The 20,148-nt window shown below is 45.3% G+C and overlaps 1 protein-coding gene across 6 annotated transcripts in view; it reads right to left on the bottom strand.

Annotated features, from left to right (window-relative positions):
• Nucleotides 1-293: 293 nt before the first annotated feature.
• SLX4 (SLX4 structure-specific endonuclease subunit) overlaps nucleotides 294-20,148 on the bottom strand; it is a 33,631-nt gene continuing 13,776 nt past the window's right edge. For 4 of the 6 annotated variants that reach the window (XM_074841174.1, XM_074841170.1, XM_074841171.1 and 1 more), the window contains 11 exons: nucleotides 19,557-19,772; nucleotides 18,362-18,576; nucleotides 16,956-17,269; nucleotides 15,153-15,435; nucleotides 13,685-13,773; nucleotides 10,395-10,541; nucleotides 8,532-8,701; nucleotides 5,262-7,693; nucleotides 3,911-4,013; nucleotides 3,191-3,673; nucleotides 294-2,582 (listed from right to left, as the gene is read on the bottom strand). In XM_074841174.1, coding sequence (XP_074697275.1) covers nucleotides 2,222-2,582; nucleotides 3,191-3,673; nucleotides 3,911-4,013; nucleotides 5,262-7,693; nucleotides 8,532-8,701; nucleotides 10,395-10,541; nucleotides 13,685-13,773; nucleotides 15,153-15,435; nucleotides 16,956-17,269; nucleotides 18,362-18,576; nucleotides 19,557-19,772 — 4,813 coding nt within the window. In that variant the 3' untranslated portion in view covers nucleotides 294-2,221. The remainder of the gene's footprint in view (nucleotides 2,583-3,190; nucleotides 3,674-3,910; nucleotides 4,014-5,261; nucleotides 7,694-8,531; nucleotides 8,702-10,394; nucleotides 10,542-13,684; nucleotides 13,774-15,152; nucleotides 15,436-16,955; nucleotides 17,270-18,361; nucleotides 18,577-19,556; nucleotides 19,773-20,148) is intronic. The other 2 variants (XM_074841173.1, XM_074841172.1) reach the window with 2 other exon arrangements.

Below are 20,148 nucleotides of genomic sequence, written 5' to 3'. Positions count from 1 at the left end.
CCTGACAGCACAGATGTGATATTTAAAACCATCTTTCTGCATTAGGCAAAGACTGCCCAGTTGCAGGGTTTAAGGATGACAAAGGAGATGGAGACACTTTCAGTGACTAAAATTCAGATTTTTCTTGTAACATGCTGAACAGTTTTTTATGACGCAATGCTATTTGAACGATAGTAATTTATACCCACTGAACTGTGACGCTGCATTCGCTGAAGCTTGAGAAGTAATAATTGATTGCAAAATCTTTGATCATAACTATAAGTCTTACCTAAAAACAGAAAAAAGCTGGGATCTTATTTATCTTAAAATCTTATTTATTTTCCCATATGAAGACTGGTAAGTAGGACTGAAGCTTTTTCTGTTTATGAAGTGTGTATTTGAGAGAGAAATACACGGTACACTGAGAACAACGTTTCCTAGAATGCCACTTAAGGCAAGCCTTGTCCTTTTCACATAACAAAGCCACCTCCTGGCAGCTCTTGCACAAGAAGGTAGGGGAGGAGAAATGATATGACTGCCAGGGAAGAAAACTATCCCAAATTTGTGAAAATTCACCAGACGTGGCAGAAGGCTTTGCTAGGAGGTCCTCCCACCATTATACATACCACAGACACCTGACAGAGGAGGTTCATTTGGCAGTCGCTCCATTTCCCCTCCACCAGCAGCCCTCCCCTCCAAGGCCAGACTGGACCCTCCCTGCAGACCCCAACACCTTCCCCCCAGTCTCCCTCACCTCTGGGCTGCACAGAGAGGCGCCGGGCAGCTCATTTCTCTCCAGGCAGCCATTTCACCAGCCGCTGCCAGGTGACCTCTCCCATTGCACCTCTCCTTGCTGCCGGGCGCCCCTGACAACTCCTCTTTCTCCAGGTCTCTGCTTGGGGTTCCAGCCAGTACAGGCACAGACTGCAGACTCTACTGCTCTCGATTAGACCCAGCGTTGCCACGTAGAACCCCTCCCCAAGTCTGTCATAAGACATTACTTAGAGTTTGTCATTAGTACCTTACAAGTTGTTTATTATATAGAATATAAATCAAATAAGACTGGGGATATACTGTATCAAAAATAGAAAAAATATTTGTATGTTCCAAATATATAAATACATTTAGAAATCCGGCTTCTTTTTTTGAAGTGTTGTGTCGAGTGAGACTCTCTGCAGACTCAGAACTGCCACAACAGACAAAAGTCAGAAGATGTTGTGAAAGTAAATACATAAAAGATGTCAATTTAGAGTCCAAGACCTCCCCAAGAGTCCCAGACAGTTTGCAGCCTGAGATCAGTCCAGTTTGGAAATGAGACTGATCAGAGAAGTGGGTTTAGATCAGGTTATAAGAAGTGCTGAAGAGATCCAGTGGTCACTATAATACTGCTTTAAAAACATCTCAGTTGAGGACATGCTCAAGCTACACTGACAAGGTAAAATGTTGCTCAGAAAACGGAGCAGACGGTATCTTTAACACAGATCCAGCATGCAAGTGAACATACAGAACTGAATGTTCGCATCTAAAGGGCTTTCACATGATGTCTGGTGTCAGAGGGCACTTTTGGGAGACGTCACAAATACACTACAAAAACACATCCACCATTTTGCAGCCATTTAAGAGACACAGATTAAGGAGTTTTACCAGAGATTGCAAATCGAACCAGGGACAGAAGAAAGGCATTGTGTTTCCACAGTGCTCCCTGCCTTAACAATCAGCAGGGCAAACGGTATGCTGGAGAAACGAAGACAGAAATCACTGGGGTCTAAACACTCAGTGCTTTACACAGGGGAAAGGGGACTGGTTTCTTGCAGGTGGGTTATTCTGCTGAATACTGAACCTTGAAGGGTGAAGCATTTCACAGCCCAAGGCCAGGGGAAAGATCTTGGCAAGTGTCACTGGGGGGACACACTTGCCTTTAGAAGCACCAACACGAAGAAAAGTTGGGGACCTAAAACCTATTAGAAAAATGGAAAGAAAAGAAAAGGCACAGGAGGAAAACAGGGAGAAAAAAGAGGCTCCAGATGACCTGCGTGCTGAAGGCAGGACAGCGACAAAGGAGTTTGTGCAATTCGGAGCAGAGGGCTGGGACCGGGAGCTCAGTTCAGACCCATTCTCCAGCGTGTCATCTGGACAGAGGCCGCAAGGAGGAGCAGTGCACCCACCGATCACAGCACCGCTGCTAGCACCAGCCTGGAACCGGGTTTCCAGCTTATCAGGAAGGCCTCCATGTACAAAATTTTCAGGATGGAGGAGTGGGCTTCATTCTGTATCGTCTTCTCTGTTTTTTGTTCCCCTTTCTTTTCTGTTCCTTCTCTTTGCGGGCTCTGGCAGTGGTAAATGTGATGCAGTGAGCATCTAAAAAGTCCAGCAGCTTTGCCTTGGAAATTTTAATGCCGTTCTGTTTCAGCTCTGTGTGCAGCTCAGCCAGCTCAATTGGCTCATAAAAGAGAATTTTGTTGTAGAGGGCTGTGTTCGAACGGATGTAGCACCTTACTGCCTCCAGCTTATCTTCTTCTCGAGCTGCTGCCTGAGATGCTGGAAGCTCCTCTTCCTCCTCCTCAGATGCAAAAGCACAGGCTTCAAATCCATTCATGAAAGAACTAAAAGCAAGATTAAGTAGACCAGAGATCAAGAAAGAACAGGCCATGAAGCACAGGACCAGAGCTCCCCAAATCCCTGGAGACCAACCCTGTGACTACCTTCTGTAGTGTCACAGACTCTCCAATACCAGCACCCACAAAATGAGCGAGGCAGAACACGGCACATGTTCTGCAAACCTCCCCATCCAGCCATGACAGCGCTGGCCCTGCTCACCCAGCCCCGGAGCTGCCTGGCATTCCTTGCTGCTGACCACACTGTGGCAGCCTCTGCCGAGCAGGGCTGGGCCATCCTCTCCTGCTCTAGCTGCAGGTTCTTGGTTCACACCAAGTGCTCCTTGTCGCTCTAACTCACAGAGACCAGACATGCCAGATTTGGGCCTTGCCCTCATGCAGCCACAAGTGCTTCTGTGTTCTGAGAACAGCTCACTGGGAATTAGACTAAAAAAACAAAGCCTGTTTCTTTTGTAGGAGAGTGTTGACCTTCAAATGACACCTAAGGAGGTGGCAGGGCCACTGTAGGCCACATGAACACTCACCTGTTTGCCACATTCCTAGCTCATCTCTGTCCTGCACCAGTGGCTGTTTTGTTTAGTATTTTGTTGCCCTACCTCTGTGAACCAAAAGAGATGTCGCTTCCATCCACTGAAGAAACTGCAGACTCCTGAGATGCCAAGAGCATTGGTTCCTCGCCATCAGCTGCCAGAGACCATCTCTCTGGAGATGCAGATGACCTCTTCTGCTCTTTGGCTCCTTCTGGGGGATGTGTCATTTCAGTTCCCTCCTTGGGTGCTGCACAGCCCGCTTCACGGGATCCAACAAGGTCATCATCAGCCCTCCCCACAGGGAGCACTGAAGAAGCCGTAGCAACCTGCTTCTTTCTGCCCGCAGCCCTGGAGGCACTGGCACGCTTTCCACCTGCAGGCCCCTTTGCCTTTGACTGCCTAGAGCGTTTGGCCGGGGACTTCTGCAGGGGAGGCTGGGAAGACGGGATTTCATCCTCAAAGTCAGAGTCCATGTCCTGATGAGTATACTGGAATATCTCCTTCAGCTTCAACACCATCTGGCGTTTTGGGAGAGCACGAACTCCAAATCTGAAAGAGAAACGTGGGAGCTTAGATTTCAATAATGCTGCACCTTCCACTGTCACAGCTCAGGAAGAGGCTCAGGCCAGGAAGTCCAGTGGTCAGCTGGAAAAGTGGGACATGACCTCAGAAAATACTGACTAGAGCTTCACCATGGTTTCACTTTCAGCCCAGGAGCTTTCTTACACACTACCTGCCAGCAAGTTTCTGCTCAGAAAGAGACGTACTCGTGGAGGTAATGCTAACCTGCTCAACTCCTTCTTCAGCTGTGGCGTCTCCATGATGGAGTAAGCTGGCATTGGTGTCACTGGAGTGCTGGGAGGCTTGTCGTTCTCCTGACAGGAAGGTTCTGCAGCAGAATGAAATGACCATGATCAGAATTAGTATAGAAAGGACTTAAAAAGGGGTATCTTCCCCTTTTAGTGGCAGATATTCTAATATTATATAATAATTGTTCAAGTAACACTACTTTCCTACAAGCTGTTTTAATTATTACTCAGCTTCATATTGGACACAACAGTCAACACTTTTTTTTTTCCTGATCTGGACAGAACAGTCAACACTTTTTTTTTTCCCTAACCTGGGATACTTGTTTTTTATTGACTTTAAATCAGAAAACAGCTTAAATTAAGACATATGTCACGTCTGAATATGAAGCCCATTCAGGGCTTTGTTAGAACAGGCAATGTTTACAGGGCAGTTAAAAAAACCCCGTGTTTACTGAATTCTGTAAAGTGGTGGTTCTCCTGGGAAGGAGATTCCATAATAGGGACTTGAAGAAGAAACTGAGCAAGTCAAGCTTCTGGGGTCCTGAGTTAGATACTGATTTAATGATACCAATTTACTGATACTGTGAAGGACAGTCAGTCTCTAAACACCTGTTAAACTAATCACTTAGTATGGCACAATTAATAATATATTTAATTAGATACTCTGAGATCAGTTACTGGTCTTGGATGGAAGGAACCACGCATGGATACGTGCCAGGTACGCAGAGGTCTGTAGCAAGGGCCCAGAACTAGTACACAGAAGGCAGCACAAGACAGCAGTGCGCCAGCAGAGCTTTGCAGGAAAACACGCGTGACACCCAGGCACGGGCAGGGAGAGGCCATCCCTCAGCCAGCATCAACACAAGGAAACCCTGTGCCTGCACCACCGTGTTGCTCACTTGATGTCCTCGAGTACGTTAGCACATGCATCGCTTCATGAATGTGTGAAAAGCAGGACTGTAAGAGCACCCACTACTACAGGGAACAAATACCCACCAGCATGCAAGCTGAAGGCTGTTTTGTGTTCTGTTTTGGTTAGGTTTTTTTCCCTCCAGGTTACCCGGAGCTTCTGCAAGGAGTACCATCACTATCAAAGAACCAGTGTGAATGAAATATAAGAGGCTATGCTCCAGGAATCCCACATTTAGATATGCTCTTTCCCACATCAGATGACTGTACCTTCTTTGTGCCTGGCCCCAACAACTACTTCAGATCAAAAGGCCAAAAGACCCTTTCAATGTATCGAGTGAACCACAGGTGAGATGACCACTTAAAACAAAACCAATTTAACCTCATGCAATAAAGCTAGTATCAATACAAGATCTCACCGGGAGTCTTTACAGGATCTGTCTGAAAGGCACCTGCAACAGCTGGCAACCTCTGAGACAGAGGAAGTATCTCCGGAGATTCAGCTTCCTCTTCTCCATTCCAGTCATCCCAGATTTTGGAGTTCAGGTAACTCGGTCTATGGCCCACTGATGAACATGCCTCAATAGGACTCTTTTCAAGACACAGCAAAGTTGTTCTTCTGCCAACAGGACTTCCTCGAAGAGGGGTACTGCCCTTAATTTCCTGCGCGTGGATTGGGCTCTCCCACTGGTCATGCCAAGAGCCAGGTCTGGCGCTGCTGGCCGTGCTGGTCTTTGCACGGCTGACCTGGCTGGAGTCCTGGCTGCTACCTCTGACTGGTGACAGATATTCAACATGCCAGCAGTCATCAACGGGGATTGGGGGCTCGTCACAAAGCAAGACACTACTACTCAAAGAAGGCAGACTTATTTCCTTTTCACTGTCCTCTACTTCAATCACACTGATATTTCTTCTATCCTCCATTGATTGTTCATGGCATGGAGGCACAGATTTGGATAAAAATGAGATCTTGGCACATTTGCTTTTTATGTTGGTGTGGCCAGGGGAGAGGAGAACTGGATCCACAGGAAAAACCAGTGGGGAGTTCTTGGAAAATGATTCTGCTGCTGGGCTGCTGGGTGGGCTCCTTTCACTGACTGAGTTCTCCATAGGCAAATGTTTGTCTGACAATGTCGTTTGATGAACTTCTGTTAAATTTCCAGTCATTTCATGGTTACTATTATCTGTTGCTAAGTTCTTTGGGCTGAGTTTAGATCCTGGACTCTTTAAAGAATTAATACTTGTGACCTGAGTCTGTGTTGAGAAACTTCTCAGAGCCGGTGTGTCTGGCACTAGCCAGGAGCTGTCTGTACCTGAAGACATTTCATGACTGAGCCTTTTTTCAGGGCTCAGGTTTGGACTCCGTTTGGTCTCTGTATAAGCATTTGTTTGTCTGCTGAGAGGCAATTCTGCAGACATTTTTACATCATTACTTATATGCACTGTATCTGTAATGCCAAGTGAGACTTGGGTTGATCTCTGCTCTGTTTCAGTGACTGCTGAGTTATGTTCAGGTGTTGGTATCTCAGGACCCTGTTCTATGTCTGTACACATCAGTTGCCCAGGGATTTCCCCTTTCTTCAGAGCAGACCCTGACTCTGGCAACTTCTTGTCTTGTAACTCCATTTCATCATCAGAAGATAGAACAATAACATCACCCTCCTTGTTCCTCTGAGCTGCAGCATCCTCAGTTCTGACGACCAGTGATGTATGCTTGTTTAAAGCAATGTGGGGAAACTCTGTTGAAGAAATTCTGTTCTCATTTCTTGATGCAGTATCCAGCTTGTTGGCCTTCTGAAAGTGTATTTCATCAGATGGGAATGACTTTTCCATTTTGTTTTGCTTTGGTGTTGACACATGTTCTCTGGCAAAGTTTCTCTCTGATTTTGGAGATGCAGGTGAAGAGCCAACAGCAGGAAAAAGGAGCACATGAGGTTTGGGAGGAGGACTCCCATAAAAACCATTCCTACATGGAGAGAGGTCTTTTTGTGACTTGCTGTACGGAACTGAATCATTAACATCAACATGTTTTTCACTAGGGGCCTTTCCTGATTCTTTGATAACTTCTTTCATTGGGGGAGGCTCACAGTAATCTCCTTGAGTTGCAGAAAACAAGCGTTCATAACTTTCATTTACATCAGTATCACTGTGGAAGCTAGGAAACTGTTTTCCACAGTGATCTGCCTCGTCATGTAAGACCCGAGATGACTCGGAATCCTTCACACCTTCACATCTCCTAACAGTCTCTCCTTCATTAGCGGTGGCACCATGGGATGCTACGTCCCATTTTTGAGGTTCACTGTGGTGAGGCACAAAAGTGGTCTGTGGATCATCCGTGCTCTTGCACCTATTTATATTCTGCATTTTCTCTTCTTGTGCAGACAAGTCACATTTAGATCTTTCCACATCATTGTCATCCCTCAAATCTTTGAAGCTGTTGCTTATTGAAGCAGATTCAGATCTCTTTACCTCTTCTTCCTCAGTTTGCTGGTTTGTACCTTGTGCTGCTTCAGTATCACTGCAGATGCTGCAGTCTGTTCCCTCGCTCACCTCTGTTTCACCTTGAACCATCCTTCTCTGAGTTGCCGCAAACTCATAGATTTCCTCCAGCTCCTGTTCCCCCACCCCATCGTCATCTTCCTTCTGGCATTCAGGGTTCAGCATAGCTACTTCTTCCTCATCTTCACCCACCCACACTGACTTCAAGAGGTCTTGGAAGTTCTCAGCTCTGTCCTCACAATCTTTGTCATCCCTCACAGAGATAAGATCATCTTCTGAATCCACTCCAGAAGACACCTGACTCTCTCCAGTGTTGTTTTCACACTTTGCCATCAGTTCCCTCACACCAAACCTGCAAGAATATAATAGTAATGTTAGTATTTTCCTCCTCCAGTATTTCTTCACTATTTGGCTGCTCACTCTTGTGAGCCTTGTGTAAGAATTTGCATGAGGATGCTGGTCTCCTAAGATGTCCAAGATCCAGTATACTCCTAAAATTTGGAATTCCCTTTTCCAGGTGTCACCCACACAAAAGCATGAGGCTCGCTCTTCCTTTTTTATGTTCAAGACTAAACAGCCATATGACTACACTAAAACCCCTTTGCCATTTGCACTGGTGAGAGCCCCGTGGCATGGCTGGGGCTGGATAATGTCTGTCATGTGCAAGCTTCATGGCTTTCTGGAGTGACAGTACATTCATTTTGGCAAGATCGAACCATTTTCCCCCCGCATCTCAGCAACTGCTCCTACTTCAAGCACTTTACTTAGCACACGCCTGGGATCACGACCGAGAGCACGGCTGACACAACGCATTAGAGTTCTAAGCATCCAATACATTCTGCAAAGTGTTGTTCAGATTAAACACACCACTAGTGCAACGCTTTGAGGATCACGTATAGAAGATACGCTCATCATCATCAACATCAGCTGCCAATAAACATCCTGAGACAAAACTCTCGGCAAAACTCTGCTAAGCATATACTGAACATAGAATATCTCACACAGATATGACCTGAAGAGAGACTCATGGAAAAAATGAGAGTAGGATGTTCTTATGTGCAAGTTTCATTTAAGATGAAAGCAGAGGACTATGGAATTTGTAAGCCACTAAAACTGCAACAGAAGATATCAAGTTGTGGCCTGCGGGGCTGAAAGCATGAGGGGATCCAAAACATGCTCACGAGACAAACCTGGCAGCCAGAGCCCCGACCTGGGGCAGCACCCCAGCAGGGATGTCAGCATCAGCAGCATAAAGGTATCGCAGGAACGCACACACTGCCTCTCCTGTCACGTCACTCAGCAGCACCCGGCGCGTCTGCGCGTTCCCATCCTCTTCCACTAAGAACCCTTGGCTGTGAACCTGGAGAAAGAAGAAAGCAAACAAAGTCTGTTTGCTAGTAAAGGAACAGCAACACCAATGCTCTTGCTCCTATCAGCTTACTCCTTTCATTCGCCAAGTCCTACCCTGGGACCGGGACCTGATGCCTCAGAGGGAAGCTGAGATGACCAGTTATGCAGAGCTTCATACAGAACAGGCCATTTCCTTCCTGACCCTACAGCTGTTAGCTTCGATAAAGTTTAATTACTTGTTTTAATCACACATATAAAAGGTGGTCTTAGAGTTCTCCAGTTAGTTTTGGAATCAAATTACTTCCAGAACACAATTTCCACAGTTTTCTACACCTCTCTACAAGCGAGCTTCCTCTGATCTGTTTCGAATTTACCTACCCTTGATGCACTGCCAAAACTCTGGTGCCTCACAGGAAAAGAGACACCATACAAAATACCACTACACTGAACTGGACCGTTATCTGTGTGGGCCCAACTTGATCTCAGGTTTTGGTGAAAATGTATCTCCAGTTAAGTGAGGTCTCACTTCCTTTCCAGCCAAATCACGTACTGTGCTATCTGAAACTCTCCAAAGTTAGGGGATGCCATGCAACAGAAAACACGAGCTCTGAAGTCATCTCTGATTAATTCCTGTCTCCTTGTTACCCAAAATCTTCAACAAAGAGGAGCACTCCCGCACCTATACAGAAAATAAACATGAAATGCTGCTCTGCAGGTGGGAACTTATAGGAAAACCACCCTCTGCAGGCATCAAAAATACAGCATAGGGCCAATTCCACATCTCTACCCACACAGTGGATGGGAATGCTGAAGCCAGAGCTGCAGGGAAATAATAAGAGAACATGGCTAACCCAATAGTTTTTAAAGTCCTTTGATTTGTGGGCACATGCATATTTGCTAAAAGTTGTGAAGATTCCTTAAAAAATTCATATTAAGACTGCTGTATGAACTTGCTTCCCCTCCCTGAACTTTCGTGGACCCCTCAGAAATGGTCTGAGTCACCTTGGGTGGAAACTACTGCCAACAGGCATGAGGATAAAACTAAACTTTCCAAAAAGACAGCTTTAAAGAAAGCTCCTTTCATTAGGAAGCTGGCTGTATGGACTGGTGGCAGCTCTGTGAAAGAGTAGAGTTCAAATGTTAGGCTCGGAGCCTTTCACTGTCCCGACAGGAGGCTGCATAGGAACAGGCTGGGAATTATTCAACCCAAAATGCTTCTGGGAATATATGAACTACTTCACTAGCCTTGTAAATAGCACAGTTCAGTGCAGCTACCCCCAAAGCAACTCTGAGAGTGACAAAACTTCTGTGGAGGTTATTTTCAAGTACTTCCCAGAATCTTGCTACTCCATACTCAAGCTTCCCAGCCTGGGTGACAGGCAGAACACACCAAGATGGACAAGGCAGTCTGCACTTGCACAGGTACAAATATTCCAGGGCAAAAAGCACTCAGGAAGCTTCCTCCATTGCTCATGGGCAGAATGCAAGGAAGAATCCTTGCCTCCCCACAGTCCACCCAGATAAAGTACCACGTTTTCCACCACCTTGTCAGGATTCTGTTTTCTGGAAAAACCAGTGCAGGTGCAGAGGCACTTGCCATTAGGCCCAGCAGTGCTCTGCGCTGATTCTGTTGCATTAACTGTAGGGGTGGGCAGTCTGGGCTTTCCTGAAGCAGAGAAGGAAAGTGAGTCAGCAGTACTTACAACCTGAACGGCCTGTGGACACCGTGCGTACAACACAAACATGTGGGCATAAAGGACTTCCCCACAGTCCACCTGGAACTGGACATCACTTAAGTGGGGGTTGTTGACCATTGCACTGAAATCTTCAGCCAGCAACCTGAGAGAGGACTAGAACACAGAAGGAACACAAAGACAGAAGTTACGTTACAGCTGTCCAACATTCCCCTGAAAAATAAGAAGGGAACAACCCAGTTTATCAGCATTGTTGTACCATGGGCCCCAGTCTGGATACACTGCCTTTGCCTCCTGAAGACAGCCATCAGCATTACCAACTTCATGTCTTTCATATGACAAATAAGCAGACAAGTCTAACAGACATTTCTGTCTTTGTTTTCCTCTTCTTTTTCACAGTCTGGCAATTGTGAAGAAAGAGCAGTTGTGTTCTACTGTACTTGTTCTGCCTCATATTACAGCACATTATCACCCTCAGATCTTCACCACACCATTTCCTGATGTGGTCTAGCCACTGCCTATAGTTGGTCTCTTGATCTACTGCCTTCCACCACATTTTTAGGAAACTGTAATTTCCACTTTGACGGACTTGAACTCAGTTCACTATAATTAGAGGAAAGAGAATGACTCAGGGATGGGGTAATGAGCCTTTCTTCTCCCATTCACTGTCTCGCGAAGACAGCTGAGAAGAACAGCTCTGCAACAAGGGGCCCACATAGAATAAAACTGATATAGGTGTCTAGCTCAAATGAACTTCTGCGCTTGTTACTGAAACCCCTTTTGAAAATTCCACGCAGTTATAAAAAAGAAACATAATTTCTATTATTGTTCTAGAACCCCTTGCTGAAATTTTGGGCAGGGCTTGTTGACTGAGCTACCTGTGACTGGTCACTGGTGATGGTAAGGTCAGGGCTGGGGCATGGTGCCAAAGACAGCAATGATGCTTCTGCTTCTGCTTCTGCTCTGGAGCTGCTCCCAGTACAAACCCACCCCAGGCAATCTTCTAAAGACTCGGATCCCTCCAGGCAAGTGTTGTAGCTCTGGAGGTGGCCAGTGCTTCAGAGAAGTGTGAAATACCCTCAGCTCATGGTTGAGAGGCTGTCTGACTGTAAGCTGGAACCGGTGTAAGTTGGAACCAGTTTATAGTTAACACACTAATCACTGACCTTGTGCTTTTCAAACCTACTGCAGAGTTGAGGAACTGCAAGTTTTATTTCAGTGAACATCTGCACGAGATGCAGACCCACCTGGAACAACATCGCTCTTTAGGTTTCTACATTAGCAGCGGACCGTGGAAACCCAACCTTTCTACTTGCTCCAGCATGTGTTTGCAGGCAGCCAACACTAATTAGCACCAAAACAGCAGCACCCACCAGAACACTCCTTCCAGGCCTTCATAGGTGGGCTAGAGAAGACTGCATGTCGTGGCAGTGGTGTGGACTGATCTCCAAGGGGAAGACAGGAAGCTCAGTCTGAAAACTAATCTGATGTTTCTTGCTTTCTTATTCTTGGCAGGTAGGATACCTGCAAGACAGTACCTCAGGAAGCCAGCAAACACAGACTCCTGATGCTACGTTCCAGGCAGCAAGCCCAGAACAGCTTTCCTGCTGATGCTAAAATTATGAATCAGGAATGGGGAAATTAAGTAAGGCTAGAAACCTCCTGGCTGCACCATTCTCTGTGCAAAGCAAACAGACTGGTCTGAAGACAGCTCCGAGTGGGCATGTGCTCCTGTCGGAGAACATACCAGAACACTCTCTCCTACCGAGGAGGCCGGCTAGGCTGGACTCCACAGATGTGACAAGCGTCTAAAGCATGGGTGAGGGATGTGTTACCCATGCAATGGATGTATTTGCTCTGCATGGTTACACTCTGTGCTCATATAAAGCACAAATCTCTCCCACTGGCAATCCAACTCTTCAGCAACGCTCTATTTGCTCAGGAAAACTATCGTGGAATCAAACTAAATCTGAAAAACTGATCATACTGGTTTTGCTGGTAGTAACCGAGTTTCAACAACAGCATCAGGACAGTTTCTGTATTGCTAAAGGCCTCTGGTTTAATAGACTCAGAAGCTTATAAAACAACGTGTTTTTCCTGCTAAGGATTTCTTTTTTTTTTAATACCCCCGAAGAATATCTAGAGTTTCTGTAACAAGTAGCTGGGATGCTTAAGTTTAGTAGATTCCCACCTCACAGAATTGTCTCCCTTTAGAAGTCTCTTAATTCTATTAGCACAATATGAAAGTGCTTTCTCAAGGCATCAAAATTTATCTGGCATCAGAAGCTACCAGCTTTCATAGCATGATTATTTATTATCAAACAAAGATAGTAAGTTTCACCAGATAAAGTGGATGACCCTGCTAAGAAGATCAGTTAGGGTTTTTTTTAATACGCACTTCAATTGAAGAAAAGTGATTATACATCCATAGAGGATTATATATCCACTGGTGCATCTGGGGGAAGATGTGATCTACAGAACACTAGTGGCTTGATACAAAGGTCATCTGTGACTTACTCGTCTGTATTCTCCACCCAGTCACCATCGAGAGCACAGATTTTCAAGCTAGATCCTCTGATATGTGTTCCCACAATTGAGTATTTTCTATACTAAATCTTTTAAAAGCTCACATTAGCAGCAAAAAAAGTGCTCATCTTCCCTCACCGCATTCCACATCATTGACCAGGCTTTTATGCCAGATGAGAGAATTTAGTGCAAGTCAGCCAGTCCTTGCAAGAATTCTCTCTTCCACTGCAAAGCACGGTGTGGAGAGGAAGGTGTCAGAGGAGGAACAGCTCCATCCAGCACCACTCGAAGTAGCTGGGTGTGTGAGCCTGCAGGAAGCACCAAGCAGCTCTGTCTCTCCTGGGCTGCAGACAGTTTTCTCTTGGATAGCCTCGGCATTAAAGCAGAGTACTGCCTAATGTGGTGCAGCTGCATCCCTAGTTCCTACCCCCAAATACTCCTAGTGCTGTAACATAACTCTTTAACCTGGTTCTCTTTATATAAACTATGGACAAATTGGCCTTATGTTACCCGTTATTTTAAATCATCTCTCTCTCATCAGGTAGGACAAGTACTGAAAAATCCACCACTGGACATCAATGAAATACCACCTCATGTGCTGATCTCACCTGTGCCCATGATGATTCCTGCATGACTGTGAACCTTAAGCACCTCTTTGTTTCTATGGAAAGGAATGGGAAATATTCCATACTTCTACGAATTGCACAAATGCATTAGCTTCTTTTTTACAGTGATAAATTTAAAAAAAAGTGGAAAAAATGGGTTGTCCTTACTCTTTTACAGCTGCTCGTCGGAAGGCCCTTCTCTTTGGATGGGGGTACAAAGCCACTATGTGGAGTATCACTGGAAGTCAGTTCTTTTCCTCAAAGAAGAAAATGCACATCACAAATCACATACAACTTCTCTGTGAGACACAGTGATGTAAGAACTCCTGACAGCTCCCCGAGACAGCTGCTATAACCAGCCTGACTGAGATGAAGGCTCAGCCTCTCCCTCGGGCCTTTACTGGAAGGTTTGGCTCAGGCTGTGACAGGCTGTGGGTACCCCAGTACCAATTTACTGCAGACCCATTGTGTGCCAAAATCATCCTGGAACTGTGGAGTGGGGCGTGCTTCTCTGCTTTCACGTCTCAGTTCTCCCCCAGTGGGAGAAAACTATGACACAGAGTGGGATGGGACATGCCACAGTCTCATCCTAGCAGACAGGCAGAATGTATCTGGGATCTGCATTTCAACTTAGACAAAATGCTGTGGGCCCTCGTGCTCAGAGGCAGCCAGTGAAATGAGTTTCACACAGCCTGACCCCTGTGGTAGGCTCCAGAGTGCACAGAACAGGATGCAGAGCAAGAGAAAGAATTGATGTCTTCAGAAATGGCTTCTGGTGCATCTGCGTCTGCACAGTTTTTCTCCACCTGTCTCATTTACACACACAATATACATTTATGCGTGGAAATGATTCCCCTCACCCGGGAAGCTATACCTCCACTGAAATCCCAGGAGTACTTTTACAGGACCAGGAATCATTTGCTGCAGTTTAGTAGGGGAAGTGAGGAATATTATACACAAGTGAAAAAGCAGACAGGTGAATTTAGCAACCATGTTCTCTTTCACAGGTGAACAGGAGACACACAACACATTCTGCTGAACAGCCAGGCCATTTTAAGGGATACCACTGACCTTGAAATGTGCAGTTGTGCACCACATGCAGCTATGACTGGGAACATTAGAGTTGCCCATAGAGGAATTCTAAGTGGTGTAATTTTTCAACTCTGTGTAGGTGCAGATAAACTTCAGGTTTGTGTAATTGATGTACCAACATAAAATCATCCCTCTTGCACAGCTCTCTCGCCCAATTGTCTCAAGAGCTGAAAAGACAGTGCATATAACAGAAAGACTGTCCAAATAGCAGGGATGAGGATTTTGTCCCAGCTGTTGAACATGTCCAGGCTCCCTCCTGGCAGAAAATACTTCGATATCTTTAAGGGAATTTTAAAATAAAATTTAGTATCTGCTGTCCAGGAGTTCTCTTAAATGCTGGGATTTATGAACCATTTCAGAAATGTTTGTCTTGACTGTATCTAAAGCTTACTGCAGAAAAATGTCTCCCCACAGTATCACCTCTTGGATCAGCAACAACATTCTGTGGGTGCTGTCACAGCTCTCCTAACTTAGCACAGCCCAAGTCTGGCTCTGTGTAGCTGAAGGGACCAAGGACAGGGCTCACAAAGCTGCCAGAACTTACCTGCCTGCTCCGCTGCCTGAACGTTGTCAACATCAAGTTTCCACTGAGTAAGGGTAAGTCCTTCCCTGGCCAACTCCACTAGGTCCTGCAGGGTCTGGACATCCTTCTGGCTGTGAGATAAAAACTGCCCGTCTCCTTCACAGCCGGACTTGGATTCATCAGAAGTTTGGCCTGCAACCTCTGTGCAAGTGGGCTCATGAGAACTGAGGTCAGGCTGAATTTTCTGGGATGCTTTTGGCTGATCAGATTCCACAGATGGCAGAAGGCTCTCTGGTTTATGATTCTAATCAAAAGGGGAGGAAGGAAAGACACAATAAATTAGGTCTCATTTTATGTATGTGTAGAGTTCAGAGTGCAGTCTCTACTTCATACTTGTGAAACATCCAGTAAAGGATTACAGAGCATTCCCCAGGTTTGGGGGCTTCTGAGACAAAAGGTCTCTGCAGTTTTCTGAAGGACTCTCCAGACATAAGACAGCTCTGAACAGGAGAAAGGAAACTACAACAGAAAATGCAGAAAAGGTGGTTTCTCCAGGAGCATGTCTGTGCAGGCAATTACCAAGAAGGGAGAAAGGATGGTGGAAATGCTCCCACTCCAACATCTAAATATTTCACTATAGCTGGAGCGCCTGGCAACAGTCACAGCTGAAGCTCTCCAGGTGCTTCTGTTCTGAGTTCTGAAATGCTTTTGCAGTTACATGTAACTAAATCAAACTTTCACCTTAGAGCTGATATTTTCCAGGTTTGGTCTCTGTTTCCCAATAAAAATAGTTGTGTTTGTTTATTTCTAAGTAAAAATGGTTTAGCCATTTCTGTGAACGGAAAGAATCAGAGGGAAAACACACTCTTGCCATGATTTTAACAGCCCTTCTACTTTTTATTTTTAAACCTCTCTGGCACTTTTTGGCTTGAACGAAAGGTCAAAAATCTTCATAGAATGGAGTCCCTCCACTACAGCCCTAGCCTGCAATAAGCGTGAAAAATTCTGGTCTTTGAGTAGGGAAGAAGCATTAAATAAAGCACCTATATATGCACAATAGTTTTTGAACAGCAGCACCAAATAATTCTTCAAGGAAAGAATGAGGGAAGGAAGAGAAGTGACATCCTTCTTCTCAGAGAGCAAGTATGTCATAAGATAAGAGACTAAAAGAGCTTTGTCTATTTCTGTAGCCACTTTTTATAAAAATACAGAGCATTGAAAGAGGCAGAAGATCTAGGTGGAAACTGGAATGAAATAGTGGAACTGAAAACTGGATCAAAGCTCATATGCACCAAGAGGCAGTGGGATGCACAAGGAAAGCCTGAAGAGCAAATGCTTGACTTTACAACTTTAGGTGCTCCCATCTTCTCCTCTGTGCAAGACAAATATCAGTCTTCAGTTTAAACTTTTCTCCCAGATCCTTCCTGAGTGCAGTACACGGGCAAAGCTCATACTAGAATTGATGAGAGAAAAGTGCCAAGAAGGAAAACAAGAGTCAGGCTGCCGTAAACAGGGACAAACTAGTGGCAAAATGAGCAGTATGGGGTCCCTTTACTCAGTACTCTCTTCCCATCAGTTTTATATTTTGAAAGCTCAAGGAATATCATTGTAACATGAGCCTCAGTCTCCTCTCCAAAAGGGAGAAATGAAAGTTCAAGATCATAAAACTTAACTGTGTAAGACCAGGGGACAACAGGGCATGAGCAATGAGTATGCAGAAGCAGAGGATCACTTATTTAAATACCAAATGAGGAAACAGAAGGGTTACAGGGCAAGTGAATTATGGCACACAAATATCAGAGCAAGGACAAAAGAGCATCCCACCTGCACAGGCTTCCAAGGTACAATTGGAGGGGTTAATGCAGCAGTGTAGAATGATTCCAGGTCGTAAGGTCCTGTCAGAGCACTGATATTCCATAAAAAGCACTCCTTCGTTTTGGACAATGGCAAGAGCCACGTTGCTTTCCCAGATTCATCCTCCAAAATCCTACTAGTGGGAAGACTAGGGGTGGGAGGGAATTCCACTTCTTCTGCAAGCAACATAGCTACTCGCTCTTGGATCCTTTTGCGGGCCTTCTCCGGATCCTGAAGCAGTAATGGTGGAGGTGCAGTTGGGCCTCTTTTACGCCGTTTTTTCTCTTTAAAAAGAAATGGAAGAGGAACTCAAATAAATAAACAGCTGCACACATAGGGCAGAGGAACTCAACATGCCAGCTCCTTCAAGTGCTGTAGTCGGTGACCGAAAGGCAGCTACCAGCTGAACACAACTCTTCAGATTTCCGCAGGTAGTCTGAAGCCTCGTATCGCCCTTAGGGGAGAAATGAACTCCAGAAAAAACTGACTACTGCTCACGCCGCTCTGCTGCCTGTTGGGAGCTGTCACGTCTCTACAGAATCTGATCATTATGGAAGCAACTGATATCCATGCAGTCTCCTTCCCAGACTCATGGAACAGTGCCTGTATGGCAGTGCTTCACAAAAAAGGAAGAGAAAAACGCCAACAAATCCATGAAGGACTCCTTTTCTAGTGTACTGGTCACTGATGATATCAAACCACAGCTCACACAAATGCTGAGCAGCTTTCATTTGGAAATTCTGTGTCTTACTACCTTTGCCTTACTAATGCCCAACCCCAAATCCAACTGGGAGTACTTATTGGCAGGAGGAGACCTGAGCAGGGTCATGAAGAGTAAAGTCTCCGCTCTACATGGCACAACTGCTCTGGCAGTTGTCTTCCTTCCTAAACCTTTCTGCTCACCAAAATAGCGAAGCACACGCTCAAGAGCATGTAGTATACACATTTGTCCACCACAGAAAGAAAACAGAGATAAGGCTGAAAAAGCTGCATTAATTCAGGTTGCAACAGGATGAATAGGAAAAAATCTACTGCAGGAGAAATAACAATAATCTTTTCATGTTATTTCTTGTCACTTCCATGCTTTACAAAAAACAACAGCTTATCTTAAGAATATTTTACAGATTCAGAATAATCAATCAGTGGAAAAAAGCATGGGATTCCTAAGGGATTTCACTGAAATGACATGGACATCCTGCAGCCTTTCTTGACTGTGTGTGGATACTGCATATTGTTGAAGCTCTGACAGCTTAAATAAAACAAAACCAGGGCTGTCATCCCTCCTATACCCACGGGAAAGTTTTAGTGAAGATCAGGTTGTCTTATATTACTCTCCAATAACACCGCCTTTGACACTAACTTGCTTTAACACATACCTGATCCTGGCTTCCATTTGATGGGCAAAGCAGCCACTGGTTTCACATTTGTAACTGATTTTGCTTGTTCCTGCTTTTCTTGCTCCAACAGAGAGCGTGACATTGCCATGGCAACCAGCAAATCTTCATCCTTAGTCTCCATTTTGGCCCTCTTCTGCATTTTCTTTGAGTCCTCTTTGGAGGAGCCTTTTCGCTTTGACCTGTTTGGTTGATTGCTGAAATACAAGAATGCAGCAAGAAGCCCAAGTTAATGTGACTGGATTGGAGACAAGAAACACTGAGCGCTCCAGACCAGCTGCTCTACTTGCTCAGAGAGATTCCTGTATCAAGGATAATGAAAAACTATTCAGTACCTTCTTCCCTAGCAGGGCGCAAAGGATTCTTATCATCCATGGAATTTAGAGCAATTTAGAGAGTCTTATTTTGAAAAGGTAAGCACAAGGCCACAGCACTGCTGTAAACATCTGCTGTCTCTACCTTGAATGCTTTTTTGTACCAAAGGGGAAAAAACAAGTTGAAGCAGGGCAAAACCAAGACGACCAGAAAATGCTTTCCCCCTCTTCTGCTTCCACAGGGAACAGGCGACGGTCCTTCCTCAGCACAAAGGGACTTACCAGCCCTTCTACAAATTCAGTCAGGCACCACTTGCTGTACTCTGAAGATTCTGCTCAAATCCAAGACAGCAGATGCAGCTCTATACTGAGTACATTTCAAAACATCACGTCTGCTTCCTCTTTGGCTCGGGATGTAAAGCACATACATCCAGGACAGCCACAACCCAAATAGCTGAGGCATTGGCACGACAGATGAGGAGAGACTGCATACTCGTACTGTGTGGTTTGCTTAATAAGCTCAAACACACCATTCAGCTTTACTGCATAATTGCCTCATAGAGCACAAGTAATTCTGACAAACCAGTGTAAGATTATTTATTCCCCATTTTGCTCCTGCCTGCTGACTTTTAAAGCCATCCACCACCCGACCACTTCTGAAGGAAAGCAAGATGATTTCTCCAACTAACTACCACATTCTCCTCATGTGGTACTGGGTCACAGCTCTACTTGACCTTCTCTGGACTTGGGGCTCACCCAGCACGCGAGCCTGCCTTGCTTCTACCGTTCATCCCCAGGAGCACGGGTTCAATGTCTCTCAGGCCAAAGAAAGTAACCAGCATCTTTTATCTTTACCAGCTTACCTGGGACACTGAGGAGGTGCATCACCAAGTGTGGACACCTGCAACTGCACCGCCTGAAGAAGCAGCTTAGGAGGAACATCCATCTCGACAGCACAGCGTTTCAAGTGACTGACTCGGCTCTGTGAGGTTTGGAACTGCTTCCCACAGATGGGACATTCAGGGACCAGTGGTCTGCTGGAGGCTGACATCTGCGCTTCTTCCATCTCATCCAGACACCTGTGAGACGATGGCAAAACTTACCTCTGAAGACTTTAAAACTGTGCACGCTAAGATTTAAACCATATTAAAGAAAAGGAAGCACAATCATCTCTAATATCTGTAACAGCCAGAAACATCCCCTAAAGAAACAAGAATTACATGCCCACTGCTGTGATGAATATGACATGTAACAGTTACATGGAGATTATGGCCTCAGAAGCATATTAAAAACATGTTGCTCAGAAGCAAGTGCAGGTAATAACCTTCTTCAATTAACCTTCTTCAATAGGTGTTCATCACCTAATCCCTCTTTCTGCATCCATTTTAACTTTCCAGCTAATTTATGAACCACTGCTAAAAAATGAATCACCCTACCAGAGAAATGGTAAATCTT

The sequence above is a fragment of the Strix aluco genome, chromosome 15 (assembly GCF_031877795.1).
Source record: "Strix aluco isolate bStrAlu1 chromosome 15, bStrAlu1.hap1, whole genome shotgun sequence".
NCBI lineage: Eukaryota > Metazoa > Chordata > Aves > Strigiformes > Strigidae > Strix > Strix aluco.
Note: the sequence above shows the minus strand (reverse complement) of the source record. Positions and strands in the feature narration are given on the sequence as shown.